The sequence below is a fragment of the Sciurus carolinensis genome, chromosome 1 (genome assembly GCF_902686445.1).
Source record: "Sciurus carolinensis chromosome 1, mSciCar1.2, whole genome shotgun sequence".
Classification (NCBI taxonomy): Eukaryota; Metazoa; Chordata; class Mammalia; order Rodentia; family Sciuridae; genus Sciurus; species Sciurus carolinensis.
Genome location: NC_062213.1, coordinates 108,756,456 through 108,777,587, shown reverse-complemented (window position 1 = coordinate 108,777,587; position 21,132 = coordinate 108,756,456). Strand labels below are relative to the sequence as shown.

The 21,132-nt window shown below is 50.3% G+C and overlaps 2 protein-coding genes across 9 annotated transcripts; one reads left to right on the top strand and one right to left on the bottom strand.

Annotated features, from left to right (window-relative positions):
- Window positions 1-106: 106 nt before the first annotated feature.
- On the bottom strand, window positions 107-5,799 carry Ppm1j (protein phosphatase, Mg2+/Mn2+ dependent 1J). Of its 3 annotated transcripts, XM_047525873.1 has the most exons (10): window positions 5,460-5,799; window positions 4,018-4,132; window positions 3,250-3,537; window positions 2,842-2,960; window positions 2,289-2,373; window positions 1,373-1,491; window positions 1,108-1,171; window positions 841-948; window positions 547-698; window positions 107-408 (listed from the first exon to the last, which is right to left on the bottom strand). In XM_047525873.1, exons 1-10 carry the CDS (start codon window positions 5,783-5,785, stop codon window positions 261-263), a joined length of 1,524 nt encoding a protein of 507 aa, XP_047381829.1. In that variant the 5' UTR covers window positions 5,786-5,799; the 3' UTR covers window positions 107-260. The 3 variants fall into 3 exon arrangements, with proteins under 3 accessions (XP_047381829.1, XP_047381830.1, XP_047381831.1); XM_047525874.1 differs by lacking the exon at window positions 2,289-2,373 and having other exon boundaries at window positions 1,373-1,552; XM_047525875.1 differs by lacking the exons at window positions 2,289-2,373; window positions 2,842-2,960.
- Tafa3 (TAFA chemokine like family member 3) lies at window positions 4,991-19,882 on the top strand. Of its 6 annotated transcripts, XM_047525902.1 has the most exons (10): window positions 5,025-5,037; window positions 5,172-5,260; window positions 6,169-6,353; window positions 9,100-9,712; window positions 10,974-11,032; window positions 12,548-12,636; window positions 12,755-12,870; window positions 13,845-13,994; window positions 14,823-14,947; window positions 16,107-19,882. In XM_047525902.1, the coding sequence occupies exons 7-10, from the start codon at window positions 12,756-12,758 to the stop codon at window positions 16,116-16,118; spliced, it is 402 nt and encodes a 133-aa protein (XP_047381858.1). In that variant the 5' UTR covers window positions 5,025-5,037; window positions 5,172-5,260; window positions 6,169-6,353; window positions 9,100-9,712; window positions 10,974-11,032; window positions 12,548-12,636; window position 12,755; the 3' UTR covers window positions 16,119-19,882. The 6 variants fall into 6 exon arrangements, with proteins under 6 accessions (XP_047381835.1, XP_047381868.1, XP_047381842.1 ...); XM_047525879.1 differs by having other exon boundaries at window positions 4,991-5,260; XM_047525912.1 differs by lacking the exon at window positions 6,169-6,353 and having other exon boundaries at window positions 4,991-5,260; window positions 9,149-9,712.
- The last annotated feature ends 1,250 nt before the right edge of the window (window positions 19,883-21,132 follow it).

The window sequence follows — 21,132 nt, the reverse complement described above, 5'->3', positions numbered from 1 at the left end:
TTCATGTTGGGGTCTCCTGGTATCCTTTCCACCACCCCACAGAACTTTTCCTTACCTTTCAGTTTCTAATCAAAGCAAATAAAGACACACACCTTTATCCATTGGGTTTATTTGCCAAGAACTGTAATTCTGGATCTAGTGGACATCCCTTTTTTGGTTAAACTGTCACTAAAGGGTCAGGGAGACAACTTCAGAATTTGGGCTGTGAGAGGGGTAAGCATGGAGAGAGGCTGGGATGGTGGTTGGAGGGGCTCAGCCCCTCAGGAGTAACTGCCTGGCCCTCCTAGGGGGATGACGAAGACCGAGATGTCATCCCCGGAACCCAGCTTGTTGTTAGGGAGACGCCAGCCACGGTCCCGGGGGGTGCCCCGGGCCCCCAGGACCAGAGCTTGGGCCAGAGCTGTATACCTGCCGGAGCACATGTGCACATTCATGTATATGGGAAAATAGATACAGAGGCCCACATGTGAGTCCCCAAGCATTGCTTCCTTTTGCCCTTTCCTTTGCCAATGCCATCCCCTTACCATCATGCCATGCAACCCCTACCTGCTGGGGTCATTGGGTTCATAGGCCGACAGCACCCTGTCCACAGTGGCAGCTACCTCACAGTCACTGGTGACATCCCACAGGCCATCTGTTCCCAGGACTAGCACATCGTCCGGACAATGCTCATACTGTGTCAGGTCATATACTCGTACCTGGTGGGGAAAGAGTGTAGAGAGGATTGAGGTGTGGAGTTTGCTGGACAGGGAGCTTGGGGATAAAGGGACTCTGGATGAAAGCCAGCCTGAGACCCACAGAAGAGGGAAGGTATAGTTAAGGGGGCCCCATACAGCTCACCTCAGGGAAGCAGGAGAGGAAAGGCTTGATGGGCAGGGTAGAACTGCAGACCTTAAGGTTGTGGTCTCCCAATCCCCGGGTTACCCCAATAGTGGCCATTACTCGGGCCTGAGGGAAACATGGGGGAGGGTACTGCTATTTAGTCCTCTGCTAGGCTCTCTGAAACCACAGAACCCTCCCACACCTACCCTCAGGTAGAACCTCCACCTCCCTAGACAAGTTGTGGTGGGTCCTCCTGCCCTCTCCCACCTCTACCATGGAGTTTACCTTTTTGCCCTCCCCACAGACCAGAGGAAACCTGAGGTCCTCCAGCTCGATCTTTTTGTAGGCCCTGGGGAGGGGGGAGTAGAGGAGGCATCACCTAGGCATCAAAGCCCCTCTCTTCTAGGAGTCACACACCCTCACAGAAAACCCTTAGAAGGGCCACATCCCCCAACTCCCAGCTTGGCCCAGTCTTCAGCTTCCACATTGCTACTGGTGAGGGACTGGTGGGGTTGCCACGGGAACAGCCCAGTTCTGAGGGAAATGTTACCAGCCAGTCATGTTCTGGTCCCGGTACAGCATCTTTTGCCCCAGCTCCTTGGGCTGAACTCTGCGAGGGAACTCCAGGTGGGTGAATTCACCACCCAGCAGCTCTGGTTTCAGGAAGCCCTGGGATTGAGAATGGCCAGACAGAGCAAAGGGCCAGAAGGCGTTACACTCACAGCATACCCTGGTACAATACATAGATGATGTTAATTTTTTTTTCTTCTTTTGTAGTAATGGGGATTGAACCCAGGGGTGCTTTATCACTGAGCTACATCCCCAGCCTTTTTTATTTTTTATTCTGAGACAGGGTCTCGCTAATTTGTTGAGGCTGACTTTGAACTTGTACTCCTCCTGACTCAGGCTCCCAAGTTGCTGGAATTACAGGTGTTCAACACTATATCCAGCTAGATATTTATTATAGCAGACCTTTAAGTAAAGGTTCACATGCCACATGCTATTCTGATATTAACACAAATTAACTCATTTACTCTTCACAACAACCCATGAGGCAGGAACTGTTGCTGTACAGAGAGGTTAAGGGAATTGTCAAAGGTCACACAATTAGCAGAGAAAACAAACCAGGATTCAGTAACCAAGCAGTCTAGTTCCAGGGCCCAGGGGCCTTTGCTGTTCCCTTCCCCCACCTCTGACTTTACTTCCTTCCTCAGCTGGGGCCACAGTGGGTATCCAGGCCAGCTCAGGCTCCTTCCTGTGGCATTATCCCATGGGCTCAGCCCTGCACTCCATAGTCCACACAGCTGTCTTCCCAGGAAGCTCCCAGTAGGGAGTGTTCTGTGTTTGGTGGTGGTGGTGGTGGTGGTGGTGTGTGTGTGTGAGAGAGAGAGTTCTCAGGGACACAGAGTGCAGAGAGGCACAAGAACCAGTAAACAATGGGGGTAGGAAGTTTGGTTCCTACTTACAAGCAGCTGAAGACGCTGGCGCTCAGTCTCCGGGGTAAACTCCCGGGACATTGGAATGATTTCACCATTCCGGACAATGATGGCCCTGCCCAGAGACAGAAAAGGCCTGGCTCTCCTCAGCCCCCTTCATGGATAATTCCAGAGGGACCAGGCCTTCCACTTAGGGTTCCTTGCCCAGGACTCCATCTTTCCTCTCCTTGTGGATATTTCAGGCCTTTCTTTATATCTATTGCCCCCAAACCCCTTCAATCTTTGATTTTTAAAAATTTATTTTATTTTATTTTTTTATGGTACTGGGGATGGAACCCAGGAGAGCTTTACCACTGAGCTACATCCCCAGCCCTTTTTATTTTGTTTTGAGACAGGGTCTCATTAAGTTGTCGAGGTTGACCCTGAACTTGTGATCCTCCTGCCTCAGCCTCCTGAGTTGCTGGAATTACAGGCACGTGCCACCATGCCAAGTCCAATCTTTGACTTTTAAACCCCCACCACCTCACTCTTCTATTCCCCATCCTAGAAAGTGCCCCCCCCCCCCAGCTCTCCTCTTCCATACCTGCTGTCACCTGCATTGGCCACATACACCTTGCCTAGCAGGTACACCACAACCAGTGCACAGCAGCCCCCCTCCACTTGGTGACCACGCCGCTCCCGCTCCCGAGCCATCTGCTCATCCTGCCAAGTGAGGAAGGGTCAAGAGGGAGGGGAGTGAAAGAAGAGTCTGCAGACACAGTCACCCTCTCCACTCCCATCTGCAGAAATCATCTGGCCCAGCCAGACCACACTGGAAAGCAGTGAAATACATGGGCACTGTCCCTTCTGCCTCCCCTCAGAACCAAATTCTTCTCTGGCTCTCAAAGGTATTGTGGATTCTCAGGGTCAGCCCCTGAGGTCACCTGACTCTCCACACAGAGTTGGCCAGAGTGTCTGCGGAGCCAGCCTTTGGCCCAGGCCACCCACTCACCATGAGCTGGAAGGCATTCTCAATGGCCCCTACTACCAGGCTTTCATGGGTCACTTCCTTCTGCGAAGACCAGCAGGACTGAGGACCAATCAAGTGAGAAGAATCGGAGGAATCTGGGGTCCCCGAAGTGCATGGAAGGCAGAGGGGAGGTGGTGAGGGGTCTTGAAGTATTTCTACTAGGTCCTTTAGTTGCTCCCGGATGTGGCGATGCAGGAGCCGGGAGGCCATTTCAGCAGCTCCACCCCCAGCATGCCCATCAAACAGGCCCCAATAGTAGAAGCAGAGTCCCTGGTGGAGGAAAAGGTGAAGGTGAGTAAATTTGTGTGTCTGTGTGTGTGTGTGTGTGTGTAGTATAGGGAGAAGAACAAGACTGTAGGCATCCATAAAAACATCAGAGAGGCAAGTCCAATGTTGGCATTACAGGCAAATTAGATTTATTCACTTATTCACCCAGGGCACACTGTGTGTCAAAAGAAAGTCTCAAAAAAGCCAAATTCAGAGGACAAAAGATGCAAAAATCAGCATCAGTGATTAATTAAATTATCCATAAATACCCAAACATCTACATTTGAAGTAGAAAAGTAAACATTCATCTGACATGGCAGAATTTAATGAATCAATGCCAAGTAAGGGTTCTGTGGCAAACACAGAAAGCTAGTGACTTAGGAGGCAGTTCTTCCAGGTCTCAGATATAAAACCAGATGCCTGAAATCCCTAAGGAGAAGTGTCTGTGTCTCTGGAGTCTAGGAGAGGGGGCTGAGGTCTTACCTGGTCTTGGTTAGGCTCCCTAGGGGCCCCTGTAACACTCCTCCGACCTTCCACATACACCACTTCACAGCAAGCCTGGTCCTCATTGTGCCGGCTCTTGCCAGCATTGATGACCCTGCCAGGCCAGAGTGACCACATCAGGTTGGACACCAGACCAGGTCCTGGAATAACCCCCACCTAGACACACACATCCTCCCCTGCCTGCTGGCCAAGCTGAGAAAGGTCACAGCCACCTGGGATCCAGGCCAGAGAGAAAAGGAACAGGGAGGGCTGACAAGGAGTACTGTCTGGGTGGCAGGCCCTACTTCATAGAAAGGTAGACAGTAGCACCTGCCTGCCTCAGTTCCCCCAATTCTTGGCAAAGGAGGCTCCCTCAGGGGTTCTGCTAGAGAAGACAAGATGGAGATAGGAAGTTCCCCTGCTAACTAAGACCCTACATTCCACCTCCAAACTCAGTCAGTTCTCCCAGTACTTTGTCCCCAGCACCCCACAACTCATAGGCACACCACCCTCACCCTAAAACTACCCAGTGAAAGTTTCTGCCTCTTTTTGGCAGTGAGGAAGTGCTTCAGCTCAGATCCGGAAAGAGGAATTGAAATAAGAGTAGAGTGTAGGCCCACCTGGACTGGGCAGGAACCACTTAACCACAAACTCTTCCCTTGTAGGAAGCTAAAAAAGGTGGCGGTGGGGCCACGGGACCACCAGCCACCTTTCTCAGCGATCCCAGTGTCCCCATCTCCCTCAGGGCTCGGCTTTCCAGTAGATGCATTAAAAATACACGCAGCCTAGGAGCACGCCCACTGCCCGGGTCAAGGGGTCTATTTCCATGATCTGCCAGCGCCCGTAGGTCCCTCCGAGAGAACGTCGTCCAAAGGGTACCCTCCCGCTGCCGTGGGCTGCCCCCTCCCCCGCCCTGGGAGGCCGGCGGCCTTCTGGTGTTGGGCTATTTCTGGGTGTGGAGGGGGAGGGGAACGGTAAGAGGGACAGGGAACTGGGGCTCTAGGGCTGGGAAGCAGCTGAGTGAGTCTTTCCAACCGCTATCTCCCTGTTAGAAGGAACCCCGCTCCTTCTTGAACAACCGCCCCCACCCCACAGTCCCTTAGCCTTTAAACTCCCGGGCCGCGACTAAGAACTGGCCAACTCATCCTTGGCAGGGCCCTCCACCCTCTAAGCTCTGGGAGACCACGGGGTCCTGAGGCGATGAGAGTGAGGGTGATCAACGAGTTACAAGGTCCTAAGGAAGGTGAGTCTGACTGCACCCGATTGGAGAGAGGGCCCGGACTGGGTGAGGCCCGAAGCCCACAGGATTGCAAAGGTCCGGGGGAAAGGGGGCTCCTGGCTCCAAGCGCGGCAGGGGGGATGCATCCCTGGAGTGGGGATGCAGAGTTGGGGAGGGGTGGGAGTCCCGTCCAGGTTTGGGTGCCCCGTGGGGGGGCGCTCACTCGGCGTAGCCCGTGCTCCAGGGTAGGCGGCGGCCCCTGTCCGGGGGGCTTTGCACAGCCCGGCCCGCGTGGTCGTCGGCGCGTCGCAGACCCCCGGGACTCAGCTGCAGAAAGGTCGGTCTGGAGAAGCTCGCTCGAGCCTCTACGGTCTTCGCGGATGCCCCGCTCCCGCTCCCAGGCCTCGCTGGAGGGCTCTTGGGCGTTTCTGGAGCGGCGGCCAGTGGCGCCGAGGTAGCGTTGGTCAGGTCTGGGGATTTGGGGCGCGGAGGTGAAGAGCCCCCGGAGCTCACCAGGTGCGCCACCGCCGAGCGCACCCGGTTTAGCATGCTGCCTCCCTGCCCCGCCCTCGGCCGTGGCCCCGCCCCACTCAGGCCCCGCCCCTAGGGCTCGGCGTGGGCGGTGCTCGCTCTAGTTGGCCCTTTCAGGCCATTGGCTCCCAGCCGGTTGGGCCGGTGGGGGGCAAAACTTCCTCTAGCTGTAGGCCACCCCGGGAACCGTCCCACCTGCTCCCCGCATCTTCTCCGCTTCATTCCGGCTTCGTCCCGCCGCAGTTTTTCAGGAGAAGGGTTCGCTGTGAGAGGGAGTCTGAGAGAAGGAAATTGTATTTCAGTCGTGCTGTAGGATAGACATCAGCTAGACCTTCTCTATTGTGACGAGGGTGGGGGAGGCGGTCTTCCCGCTCCTGGTTCGGGTTGGTGATTGCCTGCAGGGCAACGGAGTTGATGACTTCAGAGCGAATCAGTCGCTTCGGGGCCGCTGGGTGTGAAACAGCTGGTGTGATAACACCTCTGACTGGAGCTACTGGGGTGAGAACGAGAGCAGCGAGCTGGTGCTGGGTGAAGGCAATGGTAACCATGCAAGTCACAGCCGACCACCTTGGATCAGAGAGCCTAGGTAAATTCCTGGACTCTTGACGGTAGTTATCTTTGAAAGCCACTTCCGCGTGCGGAAAAGCGGTTGCCACTCACACCCCACTTACTTTCCCAGAACCTTTCCTCTGCACCCACATTTAGACTTTCACCAGTTAGTAAGGATAACAACGTAAAATAATAATTAAATACCGTTTATGGAGGACCTCCTGGACAGTAGGCCTTTTTCAAAGCACATTCTGTACATTAGATCACTTATACCGCACACCAGTTTTACGAATGAGACGGGACGTGCCCGGAGACGTCATACAGCCATAGAGAGATTCACACCCTCGTCAGTCTCCTGACACCAAAACCCGGTTCTGACTTAAGAACCCCGATGGTTTCTTTCAGTCAGGGAGGGAGAGTTAGGAAGATGATGATGGCAGTTGGAGGAATGGGGTTCCTTCGCTGCAATCCTCCTCGCAGAAGCTGTGTCCCCAGATGCTAAGCAAGTTTTCTGACGCCAGGGGGAGACAGAGGCCAGGTTAAGCGCCTGCTTGGGCAGATTAAAAAGCCCTCTTGCACCAGGTGGGATAGATGCTTGTTCTTTCTACCTTCTGCCTCTTGGGGAGGGTGGTTCTGACCTGACCTGGGAAGAGCTCTATTCCTGAACATGGTGTCAGGGAATAGATCATTCTAGGCCCCAGAGACACCCACTCAACACAGTTCAAATGAGGTCAAGGCCTCTGTGGTCATATTGCAAGTTGGGGTAACCATCACAGGTCACTGGAATCCAGTTCATGGTTGGGACACCACCTCTGGGCTCTGTCCACTGGGTGCTTACTGACCCACAGGCTAAACTGTCCCCAAGGCTACTCTGTCCCCCAGGCTAAACTGTACTCTCAAAAGGGGTGACTTTCCTGGCAGCTTCCAAATAAAAATTCTACAATGGTCATTCAGGCATATAGACTTGCTGCAATTATGCCTGAGCTTTGGGCAGAGAGCAAGAGAAAATTAAGTCATAAGAGGGAAAAAACATCAGACCCCAAAACACATAGAGCAGCAAAGACAGGGACAAAGAACACACTGTTGCTTGTTATGGGTATTCCCCTCCTGTTTGAGAAAAACTGGAGCCAGCTCTCTGATAAATGGCATAACATCACTGACAAGTCAGAGACTGAGGAAAAATATGTCTCCTGGCTATTTTTATTATTCAGTGTTTCTGGGACAGTTTACCTATCACTTCTCAGTGTCACACAGCTCGTTATTCCCTGCTCTTCCCAGCATCTATGGAGTGGCTGCAAAAATAGGCCACAGAGCTAGGGCCTGGAGACCCCTTGCTTCTGCACCAGATGATCACCAGGGAAGTCAAGGCTTCCTTGGACTGCTGAAAAACACCCCAGCCCAACCCAAACCCTAGGACCTTCATCTCCCTGAGCCATTCACCTATTCCCAGCACCATCACACCTCCTCCATCCTCAGACTGCCCCAGACCTGGTAAGGAGGTCATCACCCCTATCCATCCCAAGGTGGCAGAAGGTAAGAGGGAAAGGTAGCAGGGTGGGAAGAAGTAAACCAGTAGAATGTTTTTCTCGCCTGAGACTGATGACACTGATCAATGTTTAGCCAGGGAAGGGAACTGGATAGCCTCAAGACAGTTCCCTTTCTCCCAGTCTACATGTAGGGCTCAAGGCCTAGAACTGGTTATTTTTATTACTCAGTGTTTTAGGGGTAGTTTATTTACCATTTCTTCCTCCTTGTCTTTTTCCTCCATATTACCCCAACCTCAGAGCCCCATTACAGTAAGAGGTGTGTCCTTTCTATGAAGAGAAAAATTCACAGAACACCTCTGCCCTTTATTTGTTTAATACTTTTCACATACAAAATATAACCCTATAAAGAATTATACAATTGCCAGGCACAGTGGTGCATGTTTGTAATGCCAGTGACTGGCAAGAAGATTGGCAAGTTTGAGGCCAGCCCCAGCAATTTGGTAAGGCCATAAGCAACTTAATGAGACCCTGTTTAAAAATTTTAAAAAAGGACTGGGAATGTATCAGTGGTAAAACACCCCTGGGTTCAATCCCCAGTACCTAAATAAATAAATGTAATGGACATCACATTACATTTTTCTGATGCAGACACTGGGTCCCAGAATTTGGGACTCACACCCATCATCCATAGGGACCATTCACCAGCCTATTACCACCCTTGTTCCTGGCACTAAGGGCACCATTTCTGGGGTAGGAATATTTACTATTGCCTTCCAGATATCAATCTAGGAGAGTACTGCTGAAAAGAACTCCGTGACTGGCTCTGATGGTGACTGTTTGTAATCCTGCTGACTCCAGAGGCTGAGGCAGGAGGATCACAAGTCTTGGCAATTTAGCAAGGCCTCGTCTATACACCCTACTGTCATGTATATCTAAGAACAACACTATATATACCCCCCCCCCAAAAAAAGGACCTGTCTCAAAATAAAAAAATAAAAAGGATCAGGAATGTAACTCAATAGAGGGCCCCTGGGATCAAGCCCTAGTAAGGGGAGGACCAGGAACACCTTTGGGCAACCGTGGAAATGTTCTATATCGGCTCTGCCCGATACAGTTGTCCCTAATTTCTTGTGGCTACTGGACACTTTAAATAGCACTTGAGTGCTAAGTAAAGTTTTAATGAGTTTAAATTTAAATAATATGCGGCTAGCGACTACCCAATTGGATAATGCAGTTCTAGAATCTTCAAAGCTGAAGAAACCCTACAGGTCTGGGCAATGACTTCCTCACTTCCAGCCCCGCGCACTTCACCTCCCGAGCATCATCTCCTTCCCCTGAACCACAGGACTAGCGCCAGGAGACCTGCGGGGTTTTGGAGGACCTCCTCCGGGTTACCCTGGACTACACCAGCGAGCTGTCCATCCTACTGAACCTGTAGGGGCCAGTGGTTCTCTCCTCCCTCCTCTTGCCGTGGACCGCCAGGGGCCGCTGCCTGCCGGCCGTGCCCGCTAGCCCCTCCGAGCGCCCCGCGCTGTCCAGAGGCGGCGGCGGTGCTGGCGCAGGGCTGAAGGAGCGGGGGCTGCACCCGGCGCCGAGGCTGCGGCGGCGGCAGCGCGCTCCCCCGCCTGCAGGCAGGAGGCTCGGAGAGCACCCGACTGAGCTCCGCTGGGCTGTCGGGGTCGGGCCCAGAGTTCCCCGGTGCCCAGAACCCGACCCGCCGTATCGGTGATGCCGGTTTGGCCAAAGCCTCGCTGTCCTGGGGGCGCAGCAACTTGGTGACGGAGAGAGACAGCGCCCTGGACTAGACGGTATTCAAGCTGGCCGCGCCCGCCACGCGTCTTGGTCCCAGATTTAGAAGCATCGAGGACCTCAGGCCAGCAGGTTGAACAGTGGGACCTCTGTAGGGCAGGTAGGTCCCAGTGAGAGTGCTCAGAATTTTGGAGGACTGAGTGGACGCTGGAGTTGCGAGAGAGTAGGTTGGGGAAGGTTGGAGGTTTTTGTGGTTCACCTCTTCAACCCCTTGGCGTGCCGGCTGCTCACTCAGTCTCACCATAGCATGGATTGGAGCTTGGAGAAAACAGTCTGGGAAACTGAGGAAGAGCACAGAAGTTGAAGAAAAATTCCCAGAAGCTTTCTGCAGTTTACCCTGAGGGAGGAATTATAGAATGCTAGAGATCCTGAACCCAAATCCTCTCCCCTCCCCCAGGTCCTTTGAGTCTTGGGGTTCATAAGAGAGACGGTTGAGTGGGATTGGAAGGTGTGGAAGCTCAGAAATAGGATCACCTGAGGCAGGATGAGCAGGTAGCTCAGTAGTAGCGCTCTTGCCTAAAGTGTGAGGTCCTGAGTTCAATCCCCAGGACCTCTCACCTGGGAGAAATTGCATTTGTAATAGTCAAAAATAGTCAAGATTTCCTGATAGGGGCAGAAAGAGACCTACACAGGAAAAAGGGACACCCAGATAGGTGGGGGCAAAACTGTCTCCAGGGTATTACCACCACCTCCTACTACCCTCATTCCCTGTTGTAGGTCCCTTGTTGCTGGGAGCTAGGAGGCAGGGTTCTTGTTTTTCCTGGGCCTCACCATCCTGTTTCACTTCTACCTCCCTTAGCTAAGAGACTGAAGAAGGAGGAACACTTAGAAGAACCAAGAAGGTGTTGGGAGCTATGGCCTCTGTGGTTCAGAGACCTGGCACACCCCCATTCTAGCTCTATGGGGTGAGAATGGGGGTGACAGTGACAGAATTGAGCCAGCTATACGTAAGTTCAGGAAGCAAGTGCCATGGAGCATTGGTGGTGGAGGCAAAGAGGATTCAGGGCTCAGGAATCTTCCCCAAAGGTCTCTTCCAGCAAGAATCTGGTAGATTCTGCTCAGAACCCTCCCCTGATCCTCAGCTCTGTCCCAAGATCAGAGAGATGACAGTGCTGATTCAATGTCACTCCTGTGACATTGAAGTTCCCTGGCCTCTGGTCCCAGGCTCATCCTGACTCTGTGAGGGCCCCTGCACATTCCCAGGGCAGAGGGAGAGACTCTGTCCCTGAGTGGAACAGCTTCAGAACTGGACTTTGGTCAACCCACTCCCTTGCCTTTTCCCAAGCTTTCCTTTACCCCCAACTGGGAACCGGGCTCCCTCTGGACCTCACAACTCACTGAAATCTTTCCTACTTCTCCAGGAGGAGTGAGTCTGAGACCAGCAGATGAGCAGACTGAGGCTGAAAGACCCCAACAAGAAGTAAGTGAGGAAAAAGTTGAAGATTTGAAGTGAGGGTGGACAGAGATCAGGCATTCTATCCTAAGACAGCAGCTGGGTTCTGGCATTTGGTGGACTCCCAGAACTATGCTGGCACTTGAGGGAACTCAGCAGTGACCCAAGGGGCTAGCTGAGCAACAGAGGCACTGACCCAGGTCTATCCCTGAGCTTGAGACCCTGCTGCCTCCTGAGACTGCTTTTGCCCCCTTCTGGGTCAGGGCAGCTCCCAGCCATTTGGGGCCTCTACTTCCCCCCTGGAATTCCCTCCATTTCTAGCCCACCTTCTGGAACACGTTTGGGAGCTTGAACCACCAAGGATGAAGGAGGAGGAAGAAAAGGGGAAGAGTGTGGTGCAGAAGCAAGGTGGTATAGTGGGCATAGGGAAGGTTGCTGGACTCTGACCCCTGCCACCCACATGCTGCCTGACCGTGGGCAAATCATTGGACTTTCATTAGCCTTGTTTTAATTTTTCCTTTTTAAATTTAAATTTTGTTTAAATTAAATGGTCACTTCATTCCTCAGGTTTGAAAGTCAAAAAGTCAAAGAGAGCAGGAAGTGGTGGTGCCCACCTGTTATCCCAGCAACTCCGGAGGCTGAGGCAGGAGGATGCAAGTCTGAGGTCATCCTCAGCAACTTAACAAGGTCTTAAACAATTTAGTGAGACCCTGTCTCAGAATAAATAGATAAGTAAAAAAGGACCAGGGGGATGTGGCTCAGTGGTTAAATACTTCAGTCCCTGGTACAAAAAACCAGAAAGTATAAAAAAGAAATTGGGAGAAAAATAAGTCATCCTTCTCAACCAACCAGTTTCCCTTCTTAATGGGTTATTCCAGTGTACACTTTCCATAGCTAACTTTTTGGCATTTTTGTTTTGTTTTATGGTTATGTATTTAGTTATTTATTTTGCGGTACTAGTGATAGAACTCAGGGGCTACCTCTTTAGCCCTTTTTCTTTTATTTTGAGACAGACTCTCACTAAGTTGCCTAGGCTGACCTCCAACTTGCAATCCTGCCTCAGCCTCCAGAGTTGCTGAGATTTACAGGTACTTGCCACCACACCTGGCTCCAGAGCTAGTTACCTATTCAAGCAGCATAGGTAATCCCTCTCTTTTACACATTTTGTACACATCATTCCACATGTTGCTTTTTCCCCTTAACAGTGGATTATCATTGGAGATCATTGCATGCATCATTATATAAAGCACTTCCCCATTGTGTTTTCACAGCCGTTTGGAAGAGACTGCATTGGTTCAGAGTCTCTTCAATGTATTTAGCTAGTCCTTCACTGGTGGCTGTTTGGGTTTAGTCCAGGCTTCCATTTGCTTATCTACAAAATAGGTAATAACGAAGCTACTTTTTGGAATAGTCATGAAGGATTCAAGAGCATGCCTGGGTCAAGAACTCAAAAAAAGTGGGAGCCAGCCTCTTTGTTCCTCCCATGCCGTAGCCCCCTAGTTCATTCTCTAAGACCCCTTTTAAATGCCATCTCCTCCACAGGCTCTCCCTTCCTGCTCCCCTGTTCTCCTGTAGCGCCCGTCACTTCCTACAGTGACGTTGTGCCAGTCTGCAAGCTGCCTGGGGATAAGGTGAGCATCTTACCCAGCCTTGCCTCCTGGCGGGCAGAGCACAGAGAAGTGGCTGGGGCTGGCACCAGGAGAGCTCCTCCTGCCTGGAGCCGTGTAATGTGTGTGTTTCTCTCCACAGGATGAGTGAAAGGGCCGTGCAGAGCTGGAGCCCAGGCGGCTGGCTGCTGGCACTGTGCCTGACGTGGCTGTGGACCCTCCTGGCCTCTGCTTCCTTGCAGCCTCCAACTCCCACAGGTTTGGGGGGGGGGAGCAGAGACGGGGAAGGAGGTTTCCAGGACACCTGGAGAACTGGATAATACCCCACCCTGCTCCACATAGCAATCAGATCTCTGAGGCAGAGTAAAATCCATAGCTTTCAGGGTTTTGGCTCCTCCTCTGTTCATCACCTAGGCAACTGCCCCCTTCTGCTGTCCCAGACAGGAGAATGCCTGGGCAGACCCACTGCTCTCTGTCCCTTCCAGGCCAGAAGGTGTTCTGCAGGGAGAGAGGCCCTCGGGTGTGGGCTTAAGTCTAGCCTCCTGGCCTAATTCTGGGGTTTTCCTTCTGGGATGGCTAAAGCCTATGTAAGCGGATGATCCTCCCCACGCATTGTAAGCCCTGGGGCCCTTGCCCTCACCCTGAGAAAGCGGGAGGTGGGGGTGGGGCCTGGTGTGGGACTTCAGCTTTCTTCTGCTCTGAGCCAGGTTCTGCCAAGGGGTGATGAGTGTGGCCTCACTGGGGAGGAACAGGAAGATTTCTTCTCTTTCTCCCTCCCCTGCCATTGGATTTTTCTGTGTGGGCGTATGTGTGTGTGATGCTGGGGATCGAACCCAGACTTGATGCTGTTAGGCAAGTGGTCCACCACTAAGCTATAACCATAGCCCTGGAAATCTCTTAAGTAACCTTACCCCAGCCACATGCACACCTGTAATCCCAGGGACTCCAGAAGCTGAGGCAGGAGGATCACAAGTTTGAGGCCAGCCTCAGCAACTTAGTGAGACTCTGTCTCCCAATAAAATTAAAAGGGCAGGGGGTGTGGCTCAATGGTACAGGGCTTCTGGGTTCAATCCCTTGTACTTCCTACACAACACACACACACACACACACACACAAGGAAAGAAAGAAGGACAGGCCTTCTCTCAGGGAGAAGGGGCTCAAGGACCAGCAGGTGGGTGGGAGGGGAGCATGCCTGGGCTGGGGGCCTGATCTTGTGTGGCTGGCCCCATCAGTCCTTGTAAAGCAGGGCACCTGTGAGGTGATTGCTGCTCACCGCTGCTGCAACAGGAACCGCATCGAGGAGCGCTCCCAGACCGTAAAATGCTCCTGCCTTTCTGGCCAGGTGGCTGGCACTACGCGGGCAAAGCCCTCCTGTGTGGATGGTGAGTGAGAAGCCAGGCCCGGGTCAGGGGGACTCTGAGCAGAGAGATAAGGAAGTCTGTTTGGGCCTTGCCATCTGCTGGGGATTCAATTTCATACCCATCTCAGGGCTTTGGTGATAAGAGTCTCAAATGATGGGGTACCCTCTGGGGGACGGGAGGGCAGATATGACCATTTCTGTGTCATAGATATGGCAAGCTCTTGTTATGTGCCTGCCCTTACTGCCTGGCCCACACAGACAAACACGTTCAGCCATACTTCAGGCTTTCTGCCGAACACAGCCCTTCAGACACGGGCTTCTTCACCTACTGCTCTTTCCCCAGCCTCTTCCACTTGCTCCACTCTCATCCCAGCCCTGCCTTTACAGGGACACGTGTGTTCCATCACACCACCTTCTCCCACCTCCCCACTCAGACTCCTTTTCTCATGCTTATGTGGCATTTGAGTAACCACACCCACTGTGCTAGCACGCATGCCAGCCTGTGCCCTCCTGGTCTGTGAACCTCTGACATGGTGCACACTTGCTCACACAACAAGCTGAAGGTTGTGCCTCTGCGCCAATGACACGGTTACCTCAGAGGCAACTTCACCTGCCTCCATGTCTCTGATGAGATGCTGGGATCTGTGGGATTAGAGTTGGTAGGGTTAGGCCCCAGGGCCTCAACAGTCTGCCTCTCTGGGCAGCCCAGAGCAGGGGGAAGACAAGGGAAACACAGGACTCAATGCCAGGGGAGTGTGGAAATGTGTCCCTCATTCGCAGACCCCCCTCTTGACTGCCCGCTGTGCTCGCAGAGAGCTTAGAGCTGCGCTCCTGCCTCCTGCCCCCACAGCCTCCATTGTCCTGCAGAGGTGGTGGTGTCAGATGGAGCCCTGCCTGCCAGGGGAGGAGTGTAAGGTGCTCCCGGACCTGTCAGGATGGAGCTGCAGCAGTGGACACAAGGTCAAAACCACCAAGGTATCCAGGTGGACCCTTCATTCTACTCCTCTTCTTCCCCCTTCACCTGGGGCAGCCGAGGGGCACAGGAGCCCAGGGGTTCCTGGATGGCATGACCCAACGTGGTACCTGTGAGCAGTGAGAATAGCATCCCCAGGTGGTCCCAGGTACAATCTGACTCTGGTGTTAGGGTTCTGGATCCAAAATCCAATGTGTCTTTCTGGCAGATTTTTGATGTTCCATATGCCTCGGTTTCTTTTCTTTGCCTAGAGTAAGTTTGCCTCTAGAAAACATCTGGTCTATGATAACAAAGTAGAGAATTGGGGAAATTATCTAGATAATTCAGGGAGGCATCTCTCCTCCTACCTGAATTTCAGGTATAACAGCCGCTCTGTCCATCACCTCTCCACAGGGTGTCCCCCCACTCCCACGATTATAAACCCTATATAGTTCATACCTACCTTCCTCTAGTCAAATTGCTCTGTCTGCTGTGACAGCACCCAAGAGGATTCTTATTTTCATGGTTTGTTGCCTGCCCCATGAAACAAGGGGTAATTAAAATTTTATCAAAGTTGTTAGCGATTCCATGTGTGTCATGGTTAATCAGTTGCATCTCTTTGTCATCACCATTTATACAGATGAGTGACACTGCAGGGCAAGCCAAGGCACTGCCTTCTGCATTCTGTCCCCATTACCACACACAGCAGACAAGCTAACAAATAAAAAGAGGAAGAAAGGCAGCCTCAGAGTTTCTGAAGAAAGCAAACATTTCCCAGAGCTCAGAACAAATGGAGCCGGAGCAGGGAGTTTGGCTAGATATAAAACAAAGCATCTTATCTGTAGGCAGGGAAGGGAGAGAGCCATTCTGAGTATACCTAAGTCTAGAAGAGAGTGAGACCCACCACAGAGCTTGTGACATTTGTCACCATGTTATATGTTTGGGGTTGTAGCTCATAAAGCCGATCATCATGCTTGTAATTTGTTTAGTGACCTGGAAGCAAATAGTGGGTGAAGTGTACCTGACTTAGGTTTGCTTGGTGCACCTGGCCACTTTCCCAGCCAGAACTGCTTTAGGAGCAAGGGACCAGCAACAATATGACCCACATATCCTGGAGTCTCTGGTATACTGGAATAGATCCACCTTGCCTTCTCTAACCTTACTCTATTGTTTGCTCTCTAGGTCACACGATAGCTCTTGGAGGTCACAGCTTGGACAGGAGAGGATTGATTGAGCCCTGGACTGAAGAATGGCATCCAGACATCACCCAGAAACTTTAGAGATTCACTCACCTGGACGCGTGCTCCATGTCAAATTCAGCATTAATTCTCTTGATTTTAGTCAAGTTGCTAAACAGATATGAATGGATTTCCAACCACATGCCTAAAGGGCTGTCCTCTGCTAGAGACAAAGAAGGTCAAGACACAGTTCCTGGCCTTAAGGAATATCAAATTGAGTTGGGGAATCGAAGACTGATAATTTAGATCATTTATAGTATGTGGTACCATGATTTCTGAACTACCTGCTGTGGGCATGGTAGGAGTTTGGGGATGAAATATTTGTGACTCTCCAGCCACTTCCGGGCTCTCTCCCATATGCCAGCCCAGTGGTATCTCATTTGGATGGGATTGGATTGACTTGGGGAACGAAAGCAATGATGAAGCCTGACAACTTTCCAGCAAATCATCTGTAGAGGCATGTCATGTTTGAACTGTCCATTGGGTTTGGAATGCACAGGTCCTTAGAAACAGCCTCATCTAAGTACCTCAGGTTTCTGTTCATTTGCTTATTGTAACAGATAAGAAATCTAGGTATGGTGGTGCACACCTGTAATCCTAACCACTCAGGGGGCTGAGGCAGGAGGATTGCAAGTTCAAGGACAACCTGGGCCATTTAGCAAGACCCTATCTCAAAATAAAAAGCTGTGAGTGTAGCTTAGTGGTAGAGCACTTGCCCAGCATGTGCGAGACTCTGGGTTCAATCCCTCACATCACACACACACACAAAGAGGAAAAAGTCCCAGAGTGATGAGATGATTATCCCAAGAGCTCACAGCCTGGTCTCTCAAATCTCTAAGGACTGCAAATTTTCATTAGCGTGGACATTGGGATTCCAACCTGGGCCTTCCTTGTTAATTTGATCTCAAGTACCCTACCCTGCAAAGAATTGGCTGGGCAGTAGCAACATTTTTCTTGGAACATGCTAGACATTTCAACCAAGTTCATTGTTCTATCTGCAATAACCCAGAATCCTCACACACTTTGGATGTGGAGACACTTTGTCCACTTTGAGGCCCTAAGCCTCTCAAATTCCAAACAGGCCCCAAGACAGCCCAGAGGTCACTCAGCCCACTTACAGTGGGGACACCCAGTTGGCATACCCATTGCCTGCTGTGACCTGTCTCTTTTGTGGTCTTTAGCCTGTGACACTCTCAGAGGTTCCAGTTCTAGGAGAAAGTCTGGGAGGAGTGTAGGGCTAGCCAGAGTCCTGTCCATTAAAGGCACCTGCTGAGGAGGAAGGCTGGAGCCTTTGTCCAGGATTGAAGTCACACCTCTGGCACCATAGAGAACTTGGCGATCACCCAAGTGTCATCAGAAACCAATTGGGATGATACCGCGTTCTGATCCTTAAGAAGGCAAATAAGATGATTAGGACTGAGTCTCAGTTCCTCCCTCTCTGCCTACCTCTTTCTACAGTAGAACCAAGACTGGTCTGTCCCTCACCCCACCTCAGTGAATTTTTTCCTTTTTTTGTGTGTCTTTGTTTTTGTTTTTTGTTAATAGGATGAACAATGGTGCCAGCTTCTCACTGCACTGTAAATATCAGTGCTCTGGCCATTAAAATCTGCATACAGCTTGGTGGGGTTATCAGGAAGCTAACCAAAGCCATTGTTGCCTCCTTCAAGGCTGGGAATGGAGCGGGAGGAGGGATTAAGAGGTTGAAACCTACTATTCCTGGAAAGGGCCAGACAGTAAGTATTTTAGGCTTTGCAGACCACATAAATCTCTGTTGGACATCCTTTGTTTTTGTAGTTTGTGACATTTGGTTTAAAAAAAAACTTTCAAAATTGCAAAAAACCGTTAACTCAAGTACAAAACCAACTCTTGGCCTTTTTCCAAAGGTTACTAACCCCAGTTGAACCTCTGAAGTCAGGCCACATCTGCAGCTTGGGATGGCTCCCCGGCCTCTGGCCAATCCTGGGTTTGATGGAAACCTGAACTTGAGGGCAGGGGCAGGTTTTGCTTCTCTGTAAATGCTGCTTTAGAGATGGGTAAGTTAATTATTTAGACTACAAGTGAGGCAACTTTAGCAGAGTCAGACAATAAAAGCCTGCTTTTCTGGAGGTCAGGATGTGGGCTCCTCCATTCCTTCCCCACCCTCAAGATTGTGTTCAGGAGGGAGGGACAGGGCTCCAGGCCCCTGCTCATCTTAATCCACTACCGCCCCATGCACTGGCCAACCTCATTCTCCTACCTTCCCTGGCCTCCCTCACCCCTGCTTCAGAGGAGACCTCTTTCTTTTGACACAGGCTAGAATCTGCCAGTTTATTTTATTAACTCCTCAAGGCCTCCTTTCCTCCAAACCTATTCATATATTTATTTGGAGGGCTTTGAAGGGTATCCTTCGCATGGCCAGAATAGCCCCACATAAGAGAATCTGATGGAGAAAGGAAGGTGTCCCTCTTCCCAATAGTAACTTCCTGGGATCTTGTTTCCAGCTAAGTCAATATTTGTGTGCATTTTGTAGCTGTACAGTGACAGCCTAGAAATGTAAATCAGTTTCCCTGGCGTTATTGTCTTCCTCTTCTCTCTTTAGTGTGCTGGCCTCTCATATCCTCTGCGTTCACAGGCATCAGCTGTGACAGCTTTAGGAAGGTTGCTAGTTACAGATCACGTAGCGGATTTCTGTTGCCTCCTGGCAGTTTCCTTAAGGTCTGTGAGTGACATCTTAATTAATGGCCCTAGACAATTGCACAGAGTTGATGCTGTAGCTTCCTAAAACCACAAGCTCACAGCTAGAAGGGATTTCAGAGGTCAGTTAGTTAGCTCCCTCATTTGATAAATAAGGAAAGGGTGACTTGGGGAGCTTAGGTAATTTTCTGAAGTTACATAGCAGACTGGTGGCATGTTCTGCCCAGTGACCCACCCAGACAAGTGTTCTCGCCATTACTGCGCATCACATCTTACCCCAAAACTGATGAGGGGCCTGGAAAGTAGCCAGGATTTTAGCAAGAATGAATGTGAAGCCTGGTGCCTGTGGTGCACACCTGTAATCCCAGCAGCTCAGGAGGTTGAGATAGGAGAATAGCAAGTTCAAAGCCAGCCTCAGCAATTTAGTGAGGCCCTAAGTAACTTAGACCCTGTTTCTGAATAAAATATAAAATAGGCGAGGGATGTGGCTCAGTGGTTAAGCGCCCCTGGGTTCAAACTCCTGTGAAGAAGAAAGGAGAAGGAAAAGAAGAATAATTAATGTGAAAGATTCTCAACCCTGTGAGTACAAGAGGACAGAAGAAGAATGGAAACATTTAGAGATATTCACACAGAAAGAAGGAAGAAGGAGCCGAGTACAGTGGTGCACACATGTAATCCTAGAGAAAGGGGAGGCTGAGGCAGGAGGATCTTAAGTTTAAGGCCGACCTGCACAACTTAACAAGACCCAGTCTCAAAATAAACAATGAAAAGGGGTGTGGATGTAACAGTGTTAAAGTGTCCCTGTGTTCAATCCCAGAACTGCATCACTCCACCAGAACTTCAAAGCATCAGTGCACAGAACAAGATAAAACAAAACTAATGCCGCCTCAGAGATAATTGATTTTTGCCTTTTCTGGAAGAAATAGAATGGAGTCCCTGTCAACCCCTGACAAACCTGTGAAGCCAGCCCTGATGGCTTCTAGGTTCTTACACTCTGCTACAGGTGTCTGTAAATGAAACTCTATGGGCCACCTTTTCTTGTTAATAAAGTTTTATTAAAACAGAATCATGTTTATTTGCTTATTATTGCCTATGACTACTTTTGTGTTATAACAGCAGAGTTGAATTTTTTTAAAGAGACCATATGCCCCACCCCCCAAAAAACCTAAATAATTATCTGATCCTTTATAGAAAATTTTTGCCAATGCCTGCTATAGTGTTTTTATTGAAGCTTTCTTAGTATGCACACCTTTCCAATCTGGAAAATGAGACTGCATTTGTATTCCTGCATTTGGCAGCCTATTTGTTTGACCCTGTGTGTGCCTGTCTCCCCTTTATTCCCATCCATTGCCACTTGTGATATCTGACAAAGAATTGAAGACATCAAGACTAAGAGAGAGGCCAAGAGAAGACTTGGAGCAAATAGATTCCTCCTTAATGTTTTGTCATTCCACGCATCAGTTCAATTAATGCTTTCCAAGTTCATGTCACTTCTTTTAAACTTAAAGAATATAACTGCATATGCACCTACATGGAAAGATGTGATCGTACATGCATGTATGCTACTGCTGTTTTTGTGTCTGTGGATTTTAGTATCTTCATGCCTACAAGCAAGGATGATATTCAAAATATTTGTGAGCTAGTTCAGTACAGAGATGACTAATCAAGACAGATGGCTAGATCAGGGCACACTGGCTGCACACAACCCATCACATAATTCACATTCCTACTTTACCTGCTGGGACTCAGATGGGACTCCATTACAGGGTATGGAGGATTCATTTTTCTCTTTCCCCAGTGCAAGCAGCTAAACTGGATCCTGATATCCTTGAGCTTGTGGTTTGTCACTGAGTGTAGTTCTGGGGTGGATATGGGCACAGCATCTACTGGACCCAGATGCCTGTTAATGTATTTGAAATAGGTTTGTTGATTGGACAAACGAGGGCTGAGTCAAGTGCCTTTTGAACCATTCATGAGGATACTAACTCTACCTTAGTTTGACTTTGAGAAAGAGGAGTCCAACTTTTGAAAATGGTTGTGCATTTTCAGAAAGTTGGATTGACCTACATGTTGGGTGATTGGCAATACATCATCATCATTGCTATTAATGAATGTCTACCACGTATCAAGTACCATGCTAGGCTCTTCACACGGGTAACCATTATTAAACATATAAACTAAAGATCTCCAAAGAGCCTACAGACTGTTTGATGTCTGTTTAACACATCTTGAGTGGAAAGATGGAATGTTGCCAATCAAGAGCCAAGTTATCTTGGGTTATCTTCAATCTCTTTTAA

Excerpts from the sequence above, each read along its gene's own strand:
- Tafa3 (XM_047525876.1), top strand. The coding sequence starts at position 10,998 with ATGAGCAGACTGAGGCTGAAAGACCCCAACAAGAA. Across the intron at positions 11,033-12,754 it reads CTGAAAGACCCCAACAAGAA|GATGAGTGAAAGGGCCGTGC; the intron begins GTAAGTGAGGAA and ends TTCTCTCCACAG. Across the intron at positions 12,871-13,844 it reads GCAGCCTCCAACTCCCACAG|TCCTTGTAAAGCAGGGCACC; the intron begins GTTTGGGGGGGG and ends TGGCCCCATCAG.
- Ppm1j (XM_047525873.1), bottom strand. The coding sequence starts at position 5,785 with ATGCTAAACCGGGTGCGCTCGGCGGTGGCGCACCTGGTGAGCTCCGGG. Across the intron at positions 2,374-2,841 it reads GCCAATGCAGGTGACAGCAG|GGCCATCATTGTCCGGAATG; the intron begins GTATGGAAGAGG and ends GTCTCTGGGCAG. Across the intron at positions 1,172-1,372 it reads GACCAGAACATGACTGGCTG|GGCCTACAAAAAGATCGAGC; the intron begins GTAACATTTCCC and ends CCCCCTCCCCAG.